The sequence below is a fragment of the Primulina tabacum genome, chromosome 4 (genome assembly GCF_025594145.1).
Source record: "Primulina tabacum isolate GXHZ01 chromosome 4, ASM2559414v2, whole genome shotgun sequence".
Lineage (NCBI taxonomy): Eukaryota > Viridiplantae > Streptophyta > Magnoliopsida > Lamiales > Gesneriaceae > Primulina > Primulina tabacum.
Window position 1 is genome coordinate 7,899,706 of NC_134553.1, and position 24,927 is coordinate 7,924,632.

General features: G+C 32.4%; 2 protein-coding genes across 2 annotated transcripts; one reads left to right on the top strand and one right to left on the bottom strand.

The window, feature by feature from the left end:
- Positions 1–1,131: 1,131 nt before the first annotated feature.
- Positions 1,132–4,171, bottom strand: LOC142542942 (plastidal glycolate/glycerate translocator 1, chloroplastic-like). Its single transcript, XM_075649867.1, has 8 exons — positions 3,774–4,171; positions 3,342–3,657; positions 2,605–2,866; positions 2,372–2,487; positions 2,179–2,288; positions 1,718–1,895; positions 1,493–1,622; positions 1,132–1,399 (listed from the first exon to the last, which is right to left on the bottom strand). The coding sequence occupies exons 1-8, from the start codon at positions 4,086–4,088 to the stop codon at positions 1,249–1,251; spliced, it is 1,578 nt and encodes a 525-aa protein (XP_075505982.1). The 5' UTR covers positions 4,089–4,171; the 3' UTR covers positions 1,132–1,248.
- Positions 4,172–18,457: 14,286 nt separating this feature from the next.
- On the top strand, positions 18,458–24,750 carry LOC142542943 (hyperosmolality-gated Ca2+ permeable channel 1.8-like). Its single transcript, XM_075649868.1, is given in 12 exon segments — positions 18,458–19,031; positions 20,015–20,167; positions 20,912–21,047; positions 21,314–21,415; positions 21,560–21,679; positions 21,817–21,897; positions 22,359–22,699; positions 22,891–23,136; positions 23,262–23,382; positions 23,384–23,587; positions 23,687–23,920; positions 24,326–24,750. Coding segments are annotated over 12 exon segments (2,397 nt in total). The 5' UTR covers positions 18,458–18,717; the 3' UTR covers positions 24,671–24,750.
- Positions 24,751–24,927: the final 177 nt, after the last annotated feature.

The following is a 24,927-nucleotide window of genomic DNA, read 5'->3' on the forward strand; positions in this document are numbered from 1 at the left end:
CACATTTCAATCCATCGTCGAGATGTCGACGCAAAAATATCATGGCTCTTGCCTTTTCTTGTGACGTGCATATGCCATTTTCTTTAATGGTCTCGCTTAGACCCAATGACTCAAGATGTATTTCTACATCTAGAGTCCATGGCATATAATTCTTTCCCGTGATGTCGAGCGCAACAAATTCGAGCTTTGTTAAATTTGACATGGTGGTACTAAAAAAAATTACGATGCATTTTATTAGTTAATAATTATTGCAATACAAAGTAACGGATAAACAACAAGTACAAGTATTTGTAAAAATAAAGAAAACGCACGAGGAGGATATTCTCCGATAAATACAAGACTCGTGAGTATGACAACCAAAATAATTAAAAATATCCTTGAGAAAGCCATCTTCTTTTTTCTTCGAAAAATTTGATGATGAATAATTTTTAGAGAAGAAGAGAAAGTTGGAGTGATGGAATGTGTTTGTGAGATCATATTTATAAGGCAAAAACTAGCCGTTTTTTACCATTTATGACCGTTGGGATACAAAAAAAAATAAAGGTATGTATTTGTATAGTTTTATGGTAATAATATGATATATATAATATTAGACATGTTTAAATAATTATGTATATCATATCATAATATTATAATGAGTGTCATATTTTATTTTGTTTAAAAACCTTATAGGCTTTTATACTTGTCGTATCCCTTACCGGGAGTGTGGGATGTCGTCTTAACATCCTCTCAGGATTTATAACAAGTTTATGAAAAATTTATTTTTATTATTTCTAATAATAACATTATATTGTATATTAAATAAATACACAATAAATAAATAACAGTAAAATAAATATAATTATTTTTGTTACCTTTTTCTTCTGTTTGGAGCTTGGAAAAGTATGTAGGACTTTTAGAGCTTCGTGCTGATAACGTGTTGTGAAAAAGTAAAAATTTATGGTAAAAAGTAAAAATCTCAAACTCTCAAAATTTACCAAACTACACACTTTATAATATTTTTCTCTCTACTCAATTGTGATTTTCTTCACAAATGAGAGATCTATTTATAGGAAATCTTTACAAATAATCCAAAAATAAAATACATCATTACCTACATCATCACACACTAATTTTCAATATTTACAACTCTTATTTTCAACATTCAAATATTCAACATTCAAATATTCAACATTCAAATATTCAATACACACATTTTAAATATTATTTTCCAATATATGCTTCGATTTTTGTTTTTGTTTTTATTTTTCAGCCAATTATGGCTAGCAGGCTTTGCCTAACGGCAGGAATAGAGCAAATGACAGAGCCAAAAATGCCAGTGAGAGCATATGCAATTGCACAAAATGGAAGAGCCTCGGGTTCCTTAGCTGATAACGCAGCTGTTCCCAATCCGTGAGCACTGATCAGAACAATTTACATATTATTATGATCATGATGATTATATATATATGTGATCAGTCTGTATATGAATGAAAATATTGAATCTTCGTACCTTGATGCGGTAGCTATTCCTCGCGCAATGGGGTCACGGAATCCTAATCGGTCAAGAGTTGTCTGAACAAAGTTGGCGCCAACAAGTCCGGTTACTACGACTACAGCAGCTGTGAGAGATGGATTGGGACCTTGAAAACAAAAATGGAGTATTTTTTGTGATCAGATATATTGAGAAAAATGTTGGCTTTAAGTTAAAAGTGTAGAAATAATGTAAGTTTTCGACCTTCAAAGAAAGTCACGATGCTGAGGGCAAGTGCCACAGTTATGCATCTGGGTAGGATTGAGATGGTTAGGGACGGTTCCAGGCCGACCAGACGTCCTATGAGAGCCGTGGAGTACAAAGAAAACAAGGTGGATATTATCACTGAGGTGAATATTTCTGATGCATGCCTCTGAACCAGCTGTAATTTTTTTTTAAAAAAAAAACAGAAAATATAAAAATCAGCGACTATTTTAAGCACTTGTAGTGAAAAAACGTGGGTTTTGGATATTTTGACAGCCTGCCGCTTGTTTTTGTCGGTTATACCGACCAGTGGAGCAGGCCCTGAGCCTGAATTTCCATGGGGAAACTCTTACCTAGTAGTCCGAGCTTGTTGGATGGTTTTGGCTTTTTAAGGCAAACTTTTGGTACCTAAAAGAATTAGACTCAGTACGCGTGATTCTATTGCAAGAGGATCAGTCTACCTTTTTTTGTCGGAACATTGAGAATGCGAAGGAGAGAATAACAGATCCAAGAAATCCCATTAACAGGTCACCAGCTCCAGGATTTGATGAAGCCTTAGTAAGATAATAACCTGCAATTTAAATTTTTACCATAAAACATATGTAACCTATCTTTAACCACAATTTCTGCATGAAATTTTTGTAAGATCGTTACCAAGAACAGGTTTAAGCCCGCAATTTGACAGTTTTCCATAAGCGAATGCTGCTAAATCTGCTGAGAGCGTACAGCAAATAATGGGATGGAAAACCGTTTTCACTTGAGTCGGTAGCCTAAAAACCCGAAAAAATGACCCGAAATCTGAGAAACATAACAGGTAACAACACATAAACAGAACCAACACACACACACACATATATATTGGATTGAGAAATTCTTGTTACAGTTACCCGGAACCGATTATGTAGCCTAGAACGGTAGAAGCGAGGAGAAATGGCAGACATGTTCTAGCATTGGTTCCAAGTGCAGTGGGGTAGAAAAAGGCTGACACGAATGATGCGAGGAAAATACCGCCCCAAAGCCATAATTCGAGTGAAGAAAATGGAGAAGGCTTAGGCATTGGTTCGGTTGGTATCATTTCTGTCCTAACCAATTTTCTTACTGCTATAGCCGTAAAACCTGCCACAGACAGTGAAGCCAGCCAACCTCCAACTGCAGTAAAGTAGAGAGAAAAAATTCAGTGTGATGCATTTGTTTGCAGCAGGAATGAGCCAGATGTATTGGGTTAAAGATGCAATGCTTGAAACAAAGAAGTCTTTTATTTTCCTAGATCGAGTAAGTGTTATGTCAGCGGTTGTACTTTAAATTCGAACAACTTTGGCTTTGATGGTAACAAGATAACGTAATATTTTCAATTGTAGAAAAGTTCAAATGTTATGTTTCAGTAGTTGTATCCACAACCGCATAGGATAGTTGAGGTCAATTGTTGCTTCCCAGCATAACTAGTAGAAAAAGAATCTAATTTCAAGCTACAAATGCCAACGAGTTTCTTGATCTGAAATGCTGAATGATGTCTTAAAAACGTGATCACCATATAAAAAATATCTTAGGATAATGACCTTAACTTGAAATTTGCAAGCTGCAGAATCTGAATTCGGAACTAAGATTAACTGGATTAGTCACATACCTACAATGAGAAGGATTTTAAATCCAGAAGCAGCAGGTATATCTTTGACAGCAAGAGGCAGAACCACCAAAGAAGGCACGTAAAACAACGGGAGCCACCGTTGAATAAACAGAAGCGCTGGCTGAAAAAAGTCGAGCAGAGTAGTCGCTGCTTTGGGGATGATGGCATCAAGAACAATCAAAATGGTGAATATACAGAACATCCCAAATAGAGCACTTGGGAACTTAATGGCAGCATCCACAAATGCCTTCTTTAATAGCTTATCCATGAATACTATGATCCCCAACGAAACCACCAAATGCAACAGCTTTAAAACCTGAAAAAGAAACAAACAAGGCCGTAATTATTTGAAAATGCATTTTCTATTTATTAATCCATCCCATCTATCTAATGAACTCCAGTGGAAGGAACCTTTACTTATGCATCGATTACCATTGTCTGAACTCCTCCAGAAGTTAAACCAGTCTCTGATCCAGAGGATTTCACAGCAACCCTTTTCTTGGTATGTGTTTTAGGAGCTTCAAAAACCAAGAATCTCGAATCGGGTCCAAGAGCATTAACGGGTCGCAGAGTTTCAGCCACTTCGCCATGACTGTCGTCTGCTTTCCGAGCTCCAACCGAAAACACTAGTGAGCAAACTTTTCTGGGTTTTTTGACAGAAGCCAAACGGACTTGATTGGGTATAACACCGTGGTAGGTGCAACGATGAACAAGAAAAGGAGAAAGAAACGGAGAGATGGAGGCCATGGGAGTGATAGAGAAGCAGAGCGTGCTGCACAGGAGGAGTCGACATTTTCTTAAGAGTTAGCGGTATGTGTGTGAAATTTGTGTGGACACGATGAAACGTCGGGAACTAAAGAGATGAGTTTCACCCAGAAGATGTTAAATTGTGCTGATTGGATTCTGTATAACGTTACAAATTCCCGGGTCGTGTTTAAGTTACAGTTTTGTTCGTTGACCTCTGGGTTACCCTACCAGCCACATGACCCATATCCAAGAAACGCATTCAAGTTTGTACACTTCCGAAGCATAGATTTGCGTTATGGCTGTTCGCATACGGTAAATTCTTGGCCCGCGATAGATTACTTTTTGTTCAAGAAAAATTATGTGCTCTATGCAAAGGTGAAGATGAATCCATGTCACACTTGTTCTTCAAATGTAATGTCACTACAGTAATATGGAGTGGTATACGGCTTTGGCTAGGGATGACAAAAATTACGGGGTCATCGGCACTTGTCTTAAAAGCGTACCGTAGCATTTATCGCGGGATCGATACTTGACAAAATGAGATGTGCAACATTAGCAGCCACGGTCTATACGATATGAAATGCTGCAAGAATAATTAAGAAGATTAAGATTGTAGTACTTCGGATTATGCCTATTTAGTTGGTGTATTCGATATGGTAGCTAGTTGTATTTGCTGGTTTTGGCTATGATGTATTATTTTGTGAATGTGCAGTGTAGTTGTATAAATACTCTTTTTACATTGTTTAATGGAATTCCATTTTAAATATATAAAAAAATTTATTCCAATTTTGTGTTTAGCACACTGTGTTTGGCAAATAAATATAGTATTCCAACTGCTACTCAAAATAATTGTACTTTTTTCTCAATTATAATTCATTTTGACGAAACCTATTATTTTCCTTATGAAATTGTTGAAATATTATTAAAATCATTAAATTAAAAATGGTTGCTCGAATTAATTTTAATTTATTTAGCAATATAATTGATACAATATGATTTGGTTTGGATTTGTATCTAAAACTAACAAAACATTAGTTGAACACCCCTAGATTAGATGTATATAAGTATTTTATGAAAAAAAATCAATTTAATAAATTTCAATCATATTCGAGCATTTCCATAAGAAATAGAAATAATGGTATATATTAATCATCAAATGTTGTTTATATTCTGTTATACTGAACGAAGAATTCGAACAGAGTAGAGGAGTCGAGTAACGACAAGATCTCAGTGTGGTGCGGGTTCTCAGGAATCGCGATCCACGGTTAATCACAGTTAACATCAATTTTTGTAGTATAATAACAATTTCATATCTCCACAATTTTATAATATTATCCGATTTGAACATAAGCTCTATAGTTTTTACTTTTGATCTTTATCAAAAAGGTCTTCATTCATGTCTGGGAATCCCTCAAGTCTTTCCGTGCTGCAATCGATATCACTCTTCTTCACTTCGTTATCAACCATTTCGAGAGCTTATCAAATATTTTTATCAGGAGCTCTCACCTCCTTCGTTTATGTATATGAGGATTCCACTCACATGACTCTATCTCGACCACAGATCTGATAACACTTGTTGTACAATGAAAGTCACATATCTCTACAATAATATGATATTATTCATTTTGAGTCTAAAATCTCGTGATTTTTGTTTTGTTTTGTTTTTTTTATCATTACCTAAGATGCCTCGTACCAATAAGTGCTGGTGCACTATTTTCTTGCACTCAAGACGTATAAGAAGTTTTAAAAATTTGTTTTGACATTTGAAACTGTCCTTGAGCGTCATATGAATTAAACCATACATAGAGTGTTTAGTTATTATACCTGCACGTATATAACGTTGGACATCAAATCAATCTGAGGTTAGAGGAGATGACCCTTCTTGTATATCCCTAAGAATGGATCTTTTTCTTCTTGATCGTAAAATCCGATTCACGATCAGATAATGTGTTCTCGCTTAAATCGCACTAGAGAAACCAAACGATTTGTGCGTTGAGACTGAATCTTCTGAATTTTCAAAATCCGGAATCGGTGCAGCAGCGCGGGACGCGGCCGTGGAAGAAAGCTAATGGCCGAATTTTTCACCAAATTCTTGAAGGTGGCAGAGACTTTGATTTGGAAGTGGGGAGGAAATTTTTGTGTATTTTAGGTGCAAAAACTCGAGTTATGTTTTATGCCACTTTGTGGCATTAGAGTTCAATTCTTGATCCCATTAGAAATCCTTCTCTCATTGGATTCTTAATCATTGTCTCACCAGGACTTATAATTTTCATTAAATAAAATTCTCATATTATTATTATATAATGTATTTATCAATTTTTGATAATGCGTGATATATTAATATTATATATACACATATTTTATATTTTCATATAAAATGAATATATATATATATAAACATTAATATATCTACACATGTACATTTAATATATGTATAGACATATTAATTAAATTAAATGATCATTATTTAATCTAATTAATTAACTCTCACTACTAATACAATAATTTAATCACTAAATAAGATTCTGAACTCATTATAACCCACATCGACGAGCCATCAGCGTCGATATATCAATGATACAAGTCTTGTTCATATAATGAAAATGTCGAAGATCAAAATTTTTACTTACCATATTAGTGAATCCTTCCACCAAAATAAGCAGTTCCACTCTCCTTCCTCAATTAGAAATTAAGCTAATTTTCATTTCTTTCATCTTATGAAATCAACTTATAAACTCCTTTATAAATATCATGTTTGATTTTAATCAAACTATAATAGCCAAGTTCAACTCCATGAACTTTGACTTTCTCAACGGAAAAACAGAACCTGATACTTGTGTGACTCTCAGTGGTTCAGGGATACAACTAATTATGAGTTCATATCTCCATGTGATTCAGAATAATATTTATTCTTATTCGAGCTTACTCTAATTAGTCTCATTCTTTTCATCAACTCCTTATCAATAATGTCAGAACTCATTTCTGATTGCACTCATCGGATCATAGTAATAGCATTTAGTAGCATCGTCCCTATGATCCCGTATCACTGATAGTACCTGCAAGAACCTTAATCATGGTTATCGTACAGTACGATCCCTTCAACACATATATCTCGATCGAATCTGCAGCCATTGGTATACCAGAGTTGCATATTAATTCGATAACGATGCGATATATCTTTCAGTATTAATAGTGGTTACTATGTGCAACTAGGAAAACACCTTTCCCTGAAGTACATTTTTTGTTCTGACCAGAGACTCAGTTGCATTATTGACTCATCAGATCACATTGGATATATTCACACGTAGGCAGATGGTGAATCACTGACTACAATGCATTTGCTCCTACGTATTTTAAAATCACACCCAACCTCACCACTTGATGACCCTCAATGGAGTCGGTGAACAGATCAAAGTGCATGCTAGTACGTAGAGCCCCTACATTGTCCCGGGTTAAAGTGACTAATGATGTACGACCATAACCACAGACTATTCCACCTGATAAATGAGAACCACTTGGACAGTCCGATGGAGGGATGTTCAGTGCATAATCATATGATCACTCATTTTTATGAATAAGCATCTCCATGCCCTTGTCAATGAAACATGTCGTTTACATCACAAATGGTAGTCTCGAGATCAAAGGACATTTATCCTTATTTTAAGTGGCTGATTGACTAGTAACCTGTTTAGAATATACGGTACACTTCCTAATGAGTTTCATGATCTTACGTTGAGAGGCAGACCTCATGGTACCTATTGTATATTCAATGAATTTATCTATACAGCTTGCATGGGTATACAGATAAAGCATAATGTCATAATTGAATAAAATCATAAAATATTATTAAAATAAATATCGTTTTACATTTGAGTCAATAAAAGTCCAAGCCACAAGTTGTCTTACTGGGCACTTATTCTAATATGAAGACATCCTTCCATCTTATTAACTCATAATATTCCTCTTGATATTTTAATATGAGAATTTGGTTGTATTCTCAACACTTCTGCAGTGAAGAATATGAACCGCATTGCCTGATTATCATTCGGGTATACGGAGATCATGAGAGGGTTCCGCTCCCCGTCCAAGAAGACAAGGATATCCTTCAACATTGTCCCTAGCTATAGGTATCAAAGATTGGAAGATTTGAATCCTCAATATTCATAATTTGGGGTTCGATTTAGATATGAGTAGCTGCATCGAATGTGTCTTGATATCTACGGAATTGAATCAATCCAGTCTGATATAATCGGTGTATTTTATATCATCAGTCTTCAAAATGACACTCATATGTCTATATTCTAATAAATGAAATGTAAATTATAATTTAGTATAATATTTCAACACTTCTACAAGAAATATATTTGATGTATGTAGGTATTTTATTAAATAAAATAATTAAATAAATTTCAATCATATTTCACCACTTCCATACGAAATCGAAATAATGACATCTGTTATAATCAAATGTTAGTTTATATTTTATTATACTAATTACTTTGACAAAAACTTGTGTGAGACGGTCTCACTGATCATATTTTGTGATACGGATCTCTTATTTGAGTCATCCGTGAAAAAATATTACTTTTTATGCTAAGAGTAGTATTTTTAATTATGAATATTGGTAAGATTGACCCGTCTTACACATAAATATTTGTGAAACCGTCTCACAAGAGACCTATTCAATTACTTTTACATATTTAGTTATAAATACTGGTCTCATGTGACAAAATTAATCAAATATAAAATTATATATTTTTTATTGTTTTATTTTCTAAATAAATACAATTATTTAGAGAAACATTTTTAATTTAATAATTTTAATAATATCTCAACAATTCCACAAGGAATAGAAAATCTTTGGTCAAAGTTGATTGTAATCGACCAAACAGTGCTATTAATTTGAGTTATAATAGTCATAAATAAAATTTTCTCTTACCAAATTTAGTGCGTAACACCATGTACAGGAGAGGACTCCAAGCCCACGTTACCACTAGTATAATTATTATCCATAGGTGTACATATTAATTTAACTACGTTATATATATATATATATATATATATATATATATATATATATAGACACACACACACACAATTGAGTATTTAATTTTACAAATTTATATAAAAAAACTGATAGTAACAATATTGCAACTTCAACTTAGATATCTCAAAATACGTAACATTATCTCAGACATCACATTTCGATCGATTTTCAACAAGAACGATTATTGCTCTTTAATATTTATTATCTAATCATATTTTAAATCTAAAAAACATAAGTTTTACTTATTTAATTTTTGACAACTAAAAAAGAAAAAAAAATCCACATAAAATTTCACAACCAAACTAGGAGAAAAATAATAGCACACTGCATACCAAACTTAGGAACCCCTTGCATGTGAAAAAGACGACAATTACATCTAAATAAATTTTCTTTTATTAACGTAAGAATAAGACAATAAAAGTCATTATCAATTTACAAAAATATATGGACTTAAAAAAACAGTGAAGCTCACATATATTAAACCAAAATTTGAAAGCTACTCCAAAATAAAACTAATTTGCTATGTAGTTTTTCAATCATTTTTGAAAGATTTAATATATCTATACTTCTATACTATATTAACATAATAATAACTACCTAGAGAGACACCAATTTTTTCTTCCAATTTTACCCTTATATGGTACTAATATTACACTTTTGTTTTTTGTTTTTGTTTTTTCAATTTCAACACACACTTTTTTTTTATTTCAACAATTCAAATATCAATTTAGTCCCTCCATAATTTGTCAAATTTCACTTTAGTCCATTGATAATGATAAACAAAGATTGTACATACATGCATCGCGTGTGCAGAACAACTAGTTTCTATTAATTTTGTTAAAATATATGTAGATTTGCATAAATTGTATCACTTCACCTCCAAAGTATACATTTACTATTACTACTACTACTACTATTATTATTCGATTAAGTGAACATTATGTCTTTATTATGAGGTTTTAATTCGATATTTTTCGACACGCAAACACACACTTTATAATTATATATTGTAGTGTGATTCATCTATTGTTAATTAAATTTATCAATAAATACTTCTTCTTCTTCTAAAATCATCACTGTAATTTCCACCCGCAAATTACTCAGCATTAATATTTGCCTTAGTTTTGGAGTTGTTTTCTCAACATTGGATTACAAGCATAGAAATATATTCCAAGATTCAACTTGTACCAAATCAAATCATCAATTCCAAATGAGATTACGAACATTAGTAAATGCATACGACACTCAAACTAAAAAAAAATATGTTGTGTTCAATAAATTGCTCATGTTACGTAAAATAATCGAAACAAGATGATTGAATATATAGTTTTATAGTTTAAAATATTCGAGTTGTATAGTTATCACCAGCTTTAAATTTTCGTTAAGCGTAAACGCTCAATCTTACAATTGATATCAGAGCCAAAGTCACGAGTTCGATTATCATTGATTGCAAGAAGTGCAATTATTGGGAGGAAAATTGTTGGATGTAATAAGTATCCCTGCTGGTAGAACAATCAAAACGTGATACTTGAGTTGATGTACGATTTAAAATATTTAATTTGCACTCTTATCAGTCGTTATAAATTTTAGTAAAATGACAAATACTCTATCATATAAAATATATATAATAATTCGAGTTTACCGAATCTAAACTAGAGTAGGTCTCTTGTGAGACGGTCTCACGAATCTTTATCTATGAGACGAATCAATCCTACCGATATTCACAATAAAAAGTAATACTCTTAGCATAAAAAGTAATATTTTTCATGAATGACTCAAATAAAAGATCCATCTCACAAAATACATGTAAGACCGTTTCACACAAATTTTTGCTCATAAACTATTATTTTGTAGTTTGGAAGTTGTGTCACGGCCCACCAGCTATAATTTATTCGTAGAATATCCGTTAATGAGATAGAATGTGTATTAAAATACTGGATATTCGAATATGCAACGTAAGTTCACCAAGTGCTCACATTTCCATCCAAGATGCATTTTGATGACATGTTCATTTCATTTAATTATTTTTTTTATTGTTAAAAAAACAAATTAGTAACTAAGTATTGAACCTTTTCAAATACTTAGTTTACTTGCGAAATATCTAATTTCAATTTTAATATACTTGATTGGGTAAATGAGATACTCAGAATGAGTCTTAAAATGCTGGATATTCGAATATGCAATGTAAGTTCACCAAGTGCTCGCATTTCCATCCAAGATACATTTGGATGACATGTTTATTTCATTTAATAGTTTTTTAATTGTTAAAAAAAAAACAAATTCGCAACTAAGTATTGAACTTTTCAAGTACTTAGTTTTATTTGCGAAATATCTAATTTCAGTTTTAAAATATTTGATTTGGTAAATGAGATACTCAAAATGAGTATTAAAATACTGGATATTCGAATATGTAACGTAAGTTCATCAAGTGCTCGTGTAAGATGTATTTGGATGACATGTTCAAGGATATTTCAGCAGCCACAAAGCTTTGAAGGAGAAAAAAAGGCTTAGAGCGAAGATTTGAAGATTTCCGGACAATGTTCTTCGAGAGAATAGTCCGTGATAGGAACGAGTAGCATAATCCGTGGATTTGCAATTTACAGAGAAATATAAAGTCGGATACACGTTGATAGTCATAGTTCAGTAGGTCGAAAGCTATGAGATTTAATAAAACGACATGCAATTCACCATTTATAAATAATTAAAGAGATTTAATTACTTCACTGAGTTGAATTATTTTGGCATAGCTTGAGAGGGCGTGTTCAATTGGATATGAAATCTCGTCGAAAGCATAGATCATTGTCGAACGAATTAAGTAGATTAGCGAGGGGTAGGTGAACCGAGATTCACAGCAAATTCATTTCTCATTGAACTATAATCAATCATTCTAGCTTATTTATTTCATCATTTAATCCTTGAACCATTTCATTGAGTTTTTATTTAATAATCGTAGTAGTAAACAATCATCTGAAGTATCGCTGCTAAAAATTGAATAACTGAGAATAATAATTGAGAAATACAGTCCTTAGACAATGAAAGTTTTGCTCAATCACTAAGCATGGAACATTTTGACATCATGCACTTGCGATTATTGAAAGTCAATGACTATATTATTACTTGACATCGTGCACTTGCGATTATTTCAGCTTGAATATTATTAATTTTTACTAAGAATTTTACAATGAAAGTTTTGCTCGATCACTAATCATGGATTACATATTCATCTTATTTAATATTTTTTTGGTAAAAAAATTCTCAAATAAGCATGAAAATTTAAAAGTACTTAGTTTTACTTGAGAAGTACCTAATTTGAGTTTGTAAATACTTGATTTCGTAAATGAGATACTCACAATATGCATTAAAATACTGGATATTCAAATATGCAATCTTTCCATGGAAAATTCATTAGTATACTTATTCATATCATTTAAATAAATAAACATAGTTCATTATTCATCATGGACTAATTGAGATATGCATTATGAACATAGTTCGTAAATGAGCTTGAAGTTTGCACTTTTAAGCATATCTATCGATTCTTGGATCAATGATTTATAAAATACTCATAAATATTAATTGACAATACTTTTTGATATTCATTGAATGACTTATTTGACAATTATACTTATTTGACATAATACTTATTGGTAATTATTCATTATATTTATTAGTATTTTTTTTCTTTAAATGAGATGAATATGTCATCCAAATGCATATTCCATGGAACGATAAACACTTGGTGATCTTACGTTGCATATTCGAATATCCAGTATTCTATTACATATTATGAGTATCTCATGTACCAAATTAAATATTTGCAATCTCAAATTAGGTACTTTTCAAATAAAAACAAATACTTTAAAATTTTTATGCTTAGTTGAGAATTTGTTTTTTCTTTTACAGAAAAAATATTAAATGATATGAATATGTCATCCAAATGCTTATTACATGGAAATATCAATACTTGGTGAACTTACGTTGCCTATTCGAATATATAGTATTTTAATACATATTGTGAGTATCTCATTTACGAAATCAAGTATTTGCAAACTCAAATTAGGTACTTCTCAAGTGAAACTAAGTACTTTAAAATTTTCATGCTTAGTTGAGAATTTGTTTTTTTTTTTAATTATTAAATGAGATGAATATGTCATCCATAAAAATACCAACACTTGATGAACTTACGTTGCTTATTCGAATATCCAATATTTTAATACATATTGTGAGTATCTTATTTACGAAATCAAGTATTTGCAAACTCAAATTAAAATACTTCTCATTTAGGAAGTAATATAAAGTATTGGTAGACTCGAATTAGATATTTTTTGTACTAATTTAGATATCACATTTTAACTTCACAAATGACACATCAAAAGTCACTCAATATTACTAACTATATTTTTTTATATCCCGAAATAATCAAAATTGAGTCTTAAAATGGTAAAATCAAGTATATGTGAAATCAAAATAGGTACTATTTGTACCAATTTTAGGTAGCACGTTTTTTATTCACAAATCTCATCATAAAAAAATATTCAATATTTTCTTCAAATTATATATTTTGACATACTCAATCGAATTTGAGTATTTAAAAGGTAAAATCAAGTGTTTGTGAACTCGAATTATGTATTATTTGTATTAATTTAGGTATCACATTTTTGTTTCACGAATATCATCATCGGTGTCACTTAATATTAACTTCAAATTATATTTTGGCATCCTCAAATAATTGGATGTGAGTATTTACGGGGTAAAATAATGTATTTATATACTCTAATTAGATACTCTTTGTATCAATTTAAGTATCACATTTTAACTTCACAAATGACACAATCAAAAGTCACTTAATATTACTTGAAACTTAAGTATTTTCTTACACATTTGAAGTATTCAAATAGCCAAATCAAATATTTGGAACCCGAAAATAGGTATTTTATTGATCAAAATAAGTAATTTTTCTAATTCAACAATGAGTGAGAAACTGTGTTTTTTCAAAAATTAGATGACATGAATAAGTCATCTTAATGCATTTTCAATGAAAATACCAACTTTATTGAATTTATTGTGATAGCTCGAAGATCCAGTATTTTCTTACACATTTGGAGTATTCAAAGAGTAAAATCAAGCATTTGGAACTCCAAAATAGATATTTTGTTGGTCAAAATAAATACTTAATCTTATTTCATGATGAGTGATGACCTATGTTTTTTTTAAAAAATAAAATGACATGAATAAGTCATCTTAATGCATTTTTCATGAAAATACCAACAATGACTGAATTTACGGTGAATGCTCGAAAATATAGTATTTTCTTATATATTTGGAGTATTCAAATAGCGAAATCAAGTATCTGAAACCCCATAATAGGTACTTTATATGCCAAAATAAGTATTTACTTTTATTCCATGATAATTGAGAAACAATATTTTGATAAAATTATATTTTAAATGGAGAAAAATGATATAATTTTGATGGATAAAATAATATATTTATTTAAATAATAAAGAGGTAAAAATGTAAAGTTTGCTTAATGGGTAGTTAAAACTAAATGTATAGAATTGTCAGGTACTGATTTCTAAAAAATTATGGCTAGGTACTGAATTTTAATGAAAACATTGACTGATGTATTTTTGGGAAATTTAGCGAAGGTTGAATTATATTTATCCGTATATATATCATTGTCTTCATTATTACTCATCACTACTATTTAATCATGTTTTAAATTATGTCCTTAATAAATAGGGCTAGTTGCGCCAACTCCATTATACGTGAAAAATCTAGAAGACATAAAATAGAGTGTTATTTACATTTCAATTTTTTTTTATAATAATACTCCATCTTATTTAATTAGTTAATTATTAGACAAATTTACTCTTATATTAACTTAATTCCTTGTGTTGTAGAATTTTGATTTATCTTAAAAAATATAAATTAATTACATCAATAAATAAAAAATTAATTTCTAAAAAAATTTAAAATTTCGCCATAAATATTTTTACCATACACGAATAAAATGTAAATTATAACATGTTTATCCCAAATTTTAGTAGAGTTAAACAAAATTTTGGTTCTCTTTTTCCTACAAAATACAAAAAAATAATGGGGTTTACAAAAAAAATAAATTTTATTACTCTTACAAAAGAATAAAAATATATATATTTATAATATATAATTTGAAACATTAGTTTTAAGGAGATTTATTTTTTATTTTAGAACTTTAATAATTTTTTCATATTAAATTTTACATAAATAAAAAACAAAAATAAATTAATGAACATGTTTAAAATACATAGAATTCAATATATATCAAATTAAACAAATTACGGTTTTAACTTAACTTGATTCAATTAACTATTGAAATTAAATCAAATTTATATGTCCTATCAAAATTTAAGTTGTATTTTCAATTATATTAATTAAAAAATGAGTTTATTATTATTATTATTATGATTATTATCTAAGATAAAAATTAGTATTAAACCTTAAAATTGAAACATCCACTACGTTTTTCTTTAAAAGTACTACAATTTTTTTCCTTCCTATACTGTTCGGCCGAAATATATCTATACATATATTTAAATATATTTTAAAATAATTTTGCACCATTTTTGAAATAAACAAACCGATTATTATTTAAAAATCTAAAAGAAAATGATTTCAAAACATAAATCGTAACTCGTCAATCAAATCTAACTTTAACATTTTCACAAAAACTTAACTCTAACATCCTCTCCAAAACCTCTCAAAATCATCATAAGTCATAAAATGTTAAAAATAACTCAAATTATTTAGCATAAGTCATAAACATAAGTCATAAACGTAAATCATAATTGTAAGTTAATTGCGGAAAACTAGCGTTGGTCATCGGGCTGTGTGCATCTTCAGTCCAGTAAGATCAAACATCAAGGCCCCCATTAACATCAAACTCATGTTCACTTGTAACGATCACACCTAGTGAGTCTATTGACTCAGCAAACCTTAACCATGATAACAAGTAATACATATATATTCACATGCAACAGTGAAAATACTTTTACTTAAAATAGTTTTTCATGAACATGCATAACATAAACATTTTTCATTTCATCATAAACATTTTCCTTTTTAACATATACGTATACGTTTCCCTTTGATTGAATTCGGATCGTTAATTGTAACTTTCGTATTAGCTGAAGGTCGATGGATCCATCTACGTGTAGCTACAGTACTGGGCGGCAGGGACATCAGCGATACTCTCACCCGTCAACTGAGCCTTGGCCTGTCATATCATGTCAATAGAAATACGATCTTCGGGCTCCCTCTGGAGCTTTTTCCCTCACGATATCTCCAATAATATCATTGTATCATCGTATTAGTCACAATCATTTCACCTTATCCAACGTTTCATATTTTCATCACTTATAAAAATTCATGCATATATATATATATATATATATATATGTATCATTTTTATTTTAAACCAAGCATGCAACACGTTTTTTAGCGTTAAAGCTTCATAATAAAATTTCATAAACATTTAAAATAAACATTTTAACATTATTTACATCATTCAGGCGTACATCCCGGTTTTGACTCGTATGGACTTGAAACTTAACCAAACTTAACCAACTTGAACCAAAGCTTAATAACACCTATGTAAACCATATTCAACCCAAATCAAGCCAATTATAACTCTTGAACAAGTCTAAAACCTTGCTGGAATTTTCTGCTCAAACCCGAAAGAAACCCTAGCTTGCCACCCTTACTCCCTTCAACTCCAGCCCCTATCAGCCATTTCCAGACCCAATCTGACCCTCCTAGGACCATGATTAACCCCTAAAGACCCTACTGAACCGAGCCTAGAAGACCTAGAACCACACACCCCCAAACCCGATCCCTTGCATGCGCAACTCCACCTCTCACGGCCACATCCCCTTAGCCTCAAACCAGTCATCATGCAGCCCTATCTAGGACCATGGTTCAGCTCCCTTGGGACCCCTAGATGTGACCTAACAGCAGCCCGCGGTCGCACGCACCTAGGAAGCAGGCCACCCCCTTAGCCGCGCCCTAAGTCATGCATGACCAACGTTTTTTGTTCGAGCCATCAGCCCTTCACACCTAGCATCGTGTAGCCCCTCTTGAACCACCCTACAGCCCCTTTAGGTCTCCTGGACACACCCCATCAGCAGTTAGTAGCCGTGACCCTCGAAGACTCCTAGCCCTTAAGGAGTCTATTTTCGTTCTTATTTCTTCCCTATCTTTTCCAGACCTTAAACACCCATTTAAGTTCGTGGAAAAAACACTCCTTCTCATAGCCCTATGACGGCAGCCCTTTTAGTATCATTAACACAAGTTTTGGATCATAAAAACACAAGTTTTGCCCAGGACATGTCATAAAAATGAAAATATAAAAAGTGTATCATGTTTTTCATGCAATCATATATCAAACATATATTATGGTGTGATAGATGAGAAAAATGAGGATTAAGGCGTGCCTTTGCGTATATTACGCTCGAAAAACAACTTGTGATGCGAGGGACGTTGGCGGAGAGATGGGGGAAGAAGCTTGCTGAATTTTTTCTGAAAAACATGAGTTTCCTCCTTAAAATTTCGTGTAATGTGTGTCTTGGATGTTGATGGAGAGTCCTAGTTTGTTTTAGGGTGAATGGGCGTGTGTTTATGGTGGGTTTTGGGGATGGTTTTTGGTTTAATACTTGATATATAAAACATGGTGTAAATTTAGGCCCATTAACCTAGTATAATAGGCCCAATAAGTCAATTAAGTAATATCTAAAATATTTTATTTAGGAAAATTTGTGAAAATAATAGTCGAGTTCTCAAAAAGTTCATATTTTCGTCGAAAATCGAATACCGTTTAAAAATGCGACTCGGTATCTAAAAACACCTCAAAAATTGTCATTTTCGAAAATTCCATTTAAAAAATATTATACTTTAAAAAATTAAAAATAATTATTTAATATAATAAAATACATAAGAGATTTGATAACTTACGTTCATGTGGTTCACGTGGACCTTCAAATTTCGGGACGTTACAAAATATTATCATTAAATAGTTAATGATTATACTATTATCTACGATAAAAATTATGATTAAACATTAAATATTATTATTAAATATTTAATGTGAAAATCAATATATGAGGTTTTGATAATTACCTAAATTTGGGGAGAACAATATTGATAATTAATTAGATAAAAAGGTAAGTAAAGTGGAATCCATTTTCTTTATTTGTTTTACCGAAATACACTCATTTGACTTTCCAAAACACTAAAAACAACCCATAGATAACTCCTACTGTATTCCCCTCTGACATCAAATTCTTCCGCTCAGTTACCAAATCCGAAAGCAAACCCCGTTCCACCCCACGCTCAATGGTCCCAAGTTTCACACTTTTTGCCCACTCAAACGCCATTAAATCAATAAAAAAAACCCGATATTCCAACACCAGGTAAAGGCAATAAATTTATCACAAAGTGGACAACCCATGAACCAAACTTTTTAGCATCTCACCAAGAAAATATTCTTTCCACAACCCCACCTTTTCATTGTCCTCCGTGTAAACCAGAGTGTAAGAAAAAGAAATGGCGACTCTGGAGGATATTGGGGTGTCAGCACTGATTAACATACTGGGTGCCTTTGCATTCTTGCTGGCTTTTGCACTGCTTAGGATTCAGCCAATCAATGATAGAGTTTACTTTCCCAAATGGTACATTTTAGGGAAGAGGACCAGTCCCAGGACTAGGTTTGGTGTGGTGGGCAAATTTGTGAATCTTGATATCAAGACTTACTTCACTTTTCTTAACTGGATGCCTGAGGCTCTGAGGATGAGTGAGTCTGAGATTATTAGCCACGCTGGACTTGATTCTGCTGTTTTCTTGAGGATCTACACTCTTGGGTACTCCAAGATCATTATTTCTCTTATTTTTATGCTTTATTAATATATATTTTCCTCATTGGATTGTTTTGAGTGATGTAAGGCTATATTATTGTGGTTGAATGGTGGAATTTGAAATTTTTACTTCAATCGTTTGCTTGCTTTGCGGGCTGTGTTATTTGGACTATCGATCGGATTATGCTGTTCCTTTTTCGGAAATTATTTAGTATATTTTTCTTCTGCTTTCTTGGATATGCTCTTTTGTCTTCGTCGAAGATTGTGGAATCTAGTATTGCATGATGTTTTTTTTACATCCACGGCCTGCAACGTTTTCTAATATTCTTTCTCGTGAATGATTTTTTTAATCTTGATTCTACTATTTTCTTGAGAATCTAAAGTTGTCCACTGTTAATTGAAAATTTTGGTCCGGAAATTGATGGTTTTGAGTGCATTTTTAGCTCGAAGAATTGTAGCATCTTCCATCTTGTACTTTTTGATTTTTTAGGATTTCGTGAGTATCTGGGCTGAGTTTGTCATACCATAACTTTGGCATTTTCTCCCCTAGATTTCATTTGATTGACGATTTTTTGTTGCATAAAAAGATTTAGAAGATTTTATCTTTACCTCCAAATTTAGCCACATAAAGTTCAGGGTGCATTATTGCCCCTCGGAAAACCTTCTCGAATTTTTTCAGAAATCTTTCGTTTTATATTGACATTGTGTATCTATAACGCTAAAAATTTTAAAAAACGGTTAAATATAACTCTCGTGAGTCCGAACTTCAGGATACTAGCTTTAACTTGAAAGAGAACATGTAGTCAATGTATATTGCTTGGTATCTTTTGATGTTTATTTACTCTCCTTTAAACAAACAACCTCTTCATTGGCCAAATCGCATTTCTGTGAAGCTGTGATCTCTTCAGCCTTCTTTAATCTTGAATTTGAATTTCAGTGTTTTATTTTTAGATTATTTACACAATTTTGGTCGTCTTCATAACTAACAGACTGAAAGTATTTGGGCCTATAGCCATTGCTGCGCTCTTACTTCTGATACCTGTGAATGTATCTGGTGGAACTCTGTTTTCTCTTCGCCGCGACTTGGTTGTCAGCGACATTGACAAGCTTTCAATATCAAATATTCGTCCCAAATCTTATAAGTAAGTCTCTTGCGCGTTTCATTGAAATACAATGTAAAATCTCACCATCAAAATAAGATACTATAGGCATTTTCAATGTATATGTTGGCAAGGTATCCCTTTTAATTATTCGCACAAAAAAGTCTTTATTCGTCACTCAATCACTGTTCAGAGAAAAGTGGTTGAGTTGATATTATAATATCACCTTTCTCCATCTGATATTTTAATATTCCACAGAATAAACGAATTAATCACTTCCGTTTTACCGAAATTCAGGCTTTACTCCGCGTATTTCTTGACAGAACTGTAAAGTTTTCTTCACTATAGTGATCTATCTCCACCATTAAAATTATGAAATTTGGACGCTTCTGTTATAATTTCTAGTAATCATGCTAGAGCATCGAGTTAGCTAGATACTTGCACTCATTACTTCTCTGAAGTTCATGGTTTGAGAACTTTAAAGAAGATCATTTCACATGATTAAAGTGTACCGTTCATATTTTCACACAGTTGGCAGTAGATATCAATACCTATGCATCTTCTCGTCTCCTCTTTCTCCATCAGTTGTGAAATGATTTACACCATGAACTATTGTTCATTTACAAAGAGTTTTCAGAACATACATACCATGTTTTTCTAACTCTGAGCTGAATTTATATTTAATCCATTCATATTGCAAATTATATCATAGCATCAAGTGGGGAACATGGAAAAAATTAAATTTGGTTTTTCTCTCACGAAAGATGCCTTGTAATTGAATTTCAGGTTTTTTATCCACATATCAATGGAATACATATTTACATTTTGGGTTTGTTACATGCTGTATAATGAATATGGTCGAGTTGCTTCAATGCGACTAAACTTTCTGGCTTCACAAGGCAGGAAGCCTGAACAATTCACGGTGAGTTCAGCTGCCATCGAGTTTACAAACTTATACGTCCTTTGGTCGTTCAAATATGAGTCTTGATTGGTCAAAACCGTGGTATATCATGTATGAGTTATTCTAGATGCCGACATTGACATTTTCCCATTATGGCACAAAATTTCTGCATTAATGATCAAATTTATTTGTATCTGTATTTTGTATGGTAATTAATGAAATATTTTCATGTCTCAACAAAAAAGGAAAAAAAGAAGAAGAGAAAAACTGACTTGCACTATCCTCAGGTTCTTGTTAGGAATGTTCCCGGTGCTTCTGGACGTTCAATATCTGATAATGTCGAGACTTTCTTTCAGAAAAATCATCCAGATCACTATCTATGCCACCAGGCAATGAACTTCTGCTTTCAAATTTTATTTTTTGAAAAGATTTTTTCCAAAACTCTGGTTCTGACATAAAATCCGTTTACTATTCAATCAATCTTTTTAGTATTTTTCATCTTTTGTTGACTTTTGCTTTGTTTATTTTCCCAGGCTGTATACAATGCTAATAAGTTTGGCAAAATGGCTCGAATGAGAAACCAACTTCAAAATTGGCTGGACTTCAATCAACTTAAGTTTGAGAGACATCCAGACAAGAGGCCAACCAGAAAGGTGTCCTCCTTTCTCTGTAAAATCTTTGAAGTGAAGCATTATGAGAAACTTTTAAGTATTCATGCATGGTATACTATTTCTGTAATTGCTTTACAGCTTGACATGTTTGTACTGTTTCCCGTGTTCTTGTCTTTCAGAGAGGCTTCTTTGGACTTTGGGGTGAAAGGGTTGATTCTATCGACTTCTACAAAGAGCAAATCAAATATCTTGACAAAAAAGTGAGTTGTGCTAAGTTGAAATCAAAGAAAAATTCTACAATCAGATTTGGTATTATTAAGATTATGATATATCATTGATTAAGTTGATTGTAAACAGTTATACAGATGATTTTCTGATCATATTTATCATCAGTTATTTTTCCCTATACAAAGAAATGCTGATTGGTATTTGTATGGATTGTATTCTATAATTAAGTACAATCAAATCATATTTCTACGGTAATCTATAACTAATTACGACCAAGACCTACATACCGTTGTATAATAATTGTTTTGGCCATCTGATCATGGTACCTAAAGTAAAGGTTTTTATGGTCGACTCGGATATATCCTATGCTGTCACTTCGTCATTGCCCAATGTTTTTTACTGTTATTCAAAATTCAACCATCCTTATTTATCAGTCCTAATTAAGACAAACTGTTGTTTATATTCTAATGATTTACTTATCGCTTATCCTCAGTTAACTTTGGAGCGTCAAAAAGTTCTGAAAGACTCTAATTCTGTCACACCAGCAGCATTTGTGTCATTTACTTCAAGATGGGGGGCAGCTGTTTGTGCACAGACACAACAAAGCAAAAATCCTATTCTGTGGTTAACAAATTGGGCCCCTGAACCCCGGGATGTGTACTGGAAGAATCTAGCTATACCCTTTTTTTCACTTAGCATTCGAAAGCTTGTGATATCAATATCTGTATTTGCATTAGTATTCTCTTACATGATTCCAATTGCTTTTGTTCAATCGTTGGCTAATTTGGAAGGGCTAGAGAGAGTGGCTCCTTTTCTCAGGCCCGTAGTTGAATGGTAAGTGACCATCAAAACAAAAAATAAATACATAAAAAGTAAGAAATGCTTTTCTTCTTCCTATCCTCGTGAGATGAAAGTTTTTCATGGCCCATGAGCGAGTCTTGATTTCTGTATAGCCAACTATTTTTTGATATGATTCTTTGTCATACTATACAATTTTGTAATACATGGATGAATCTGTTTTGCAGGTCGTTTCTCAAGTCGTTTATGCAGGGTTTCGTTCCTGGTCTAGTCCTTAAAATCTTTCTGTATTATCTTCCTTCAATTTTAATGGTCATGTCAAAAATAGAGGGGCACATAGCATTATCGGTTTTGGAACGGAGAACTGCCGCAAAATACTACTACTTCATGTTAGTCAATGTGTTCTTAGGCAGCATAGTAGCTGGAACAGCATTCCAGCAACTTCACGCTTTCCTTCACCAATCAGCTACCCAGTAACGTCCTTGCATTTCTTTTGTTTAGGTTATATATATTTTGTGAAAATCAGAATCATATTTTCCACTTTGACTTTTGTTTTGATATATGTTTTATAAGGAATGAATCTTTTTCGGGGTTACAGGATCCCACGAAACATTGGCATCTCGATACCAATGAAGGCTACTTTCTTTATCACATACATAATGGTCGATGGCTGGGCCGGTATTGCCTTTGAAATCCTCCGATTAAAAGATCTAGTCATTTTTTCACCTAAAGAACATGTTTATCGTAAAAACCGAAAGAGACTTAGACAAGGCAATGGACCCTGGAGGCCTTGATTTTCCTGAGGCTCTACCAAGTCTTCAGTTATACTTCCTTCTTGGCATTGTGTACATGGTTGTCACCCCTATACTTCTTCCTTTTATACTCGGATTCTTTGCCTTTGCATATTTCGTTTATCGTCATCAGGTTAACTCTGCTAGAAAATCACTCTATTTTTTACTCATTCTAAATTGAATAATGTTCTTTGTACTCAATTTTATACATTCTTCTCGTATTATATTCCAGGTGATTAATGTGTATGAACAACAATACGAGAGCGCTGCTGCGTTTTGGCCACACGTTCATGCACGTATAGTAGCAAGCTTGCTTATATCGCAACTGCTACTATTAGGCCTATTAAGCACAAAAAAGGCAGCAAACTCCACTCCTCTACTTGTAGTGTTACCTATATTGACTCTAACTTTCCACAAGTATTGCAAGAATCGATTTGAACCTGCATTCAGGAGGCACCCTCTTGAGGTAAGATTGTAGATGTGATATCCTTGGTGCCAACCCATAAATCAAACGTTTTTGTTTGGGATCAATAATTCTTCTTGTTGTCCCACTTGATTGTCTGTGCGACACAATAATCAAAACACGGTGTTTGATCTACTTCTAGTTTAAAGATTCGAGTTGCATTGTTAATTTGTTATCACTCTTTTGATACAACAAATACTCGGCCTTATAATTGTAGGTCACATGTTCCGTATGAGTTACGAGGTGGGTCGCCTATGTGTCATTATGTTCAAACATGATACTTGGTACTTAAGTTACATTTTACCGTCAACTATGTTTTTGGGATGGTGACAAGGCTCGATTCTATAATTTTGAATCATTGGCTGATAAATTTTGATTGATCGATGTTTCTTTCATTTCCATCTGCAGGAAGCCATGAACAAAGACATACAAGATCATGCTTCTGAATCTGATGTCAACTTAAAATCTCTCTTAGCTGATGCATACTTGCACCCGATTTTCCAGTCATTTGAAGAAGTTGACTTGGTTGAAGTAAAAGTTGAGAAAAACCCGGATGATATCGCCAGCTCTTCTCCAAGCTCGCTTAGTTCTCTGTCCCCTCAACATGCCCATCATCTTGAAGATGAAACATCAGACAATTTCCAACGTTATGAAGTCGAACCTCCTCACACCACCTATCATTATGAAGTTGAATCACCAAATTACATGTATGGGTACCACTTTGAATCACATTATCACGGATATCAGTATTGAAGTCTCATATATGTATTTAGCTTCTTTCCCCCTTTTGTTGATTCATGTGCAATGCAAATAGTTTGCTGATTTTGTATTTATTTTTCCATCTATTCGTGGAGATTTTTAACTTTGGAAATGGCTAATTTTTAAGATAATCGATATCCCAATAATTTTTTTTATTTGATACCACATTTTTTAAAAATAAGAAATTTAAATATAAAAGCACACAGAGTTCTCCTGAGACGGCAATGAGCTAAACATACTCATGTAGCTTT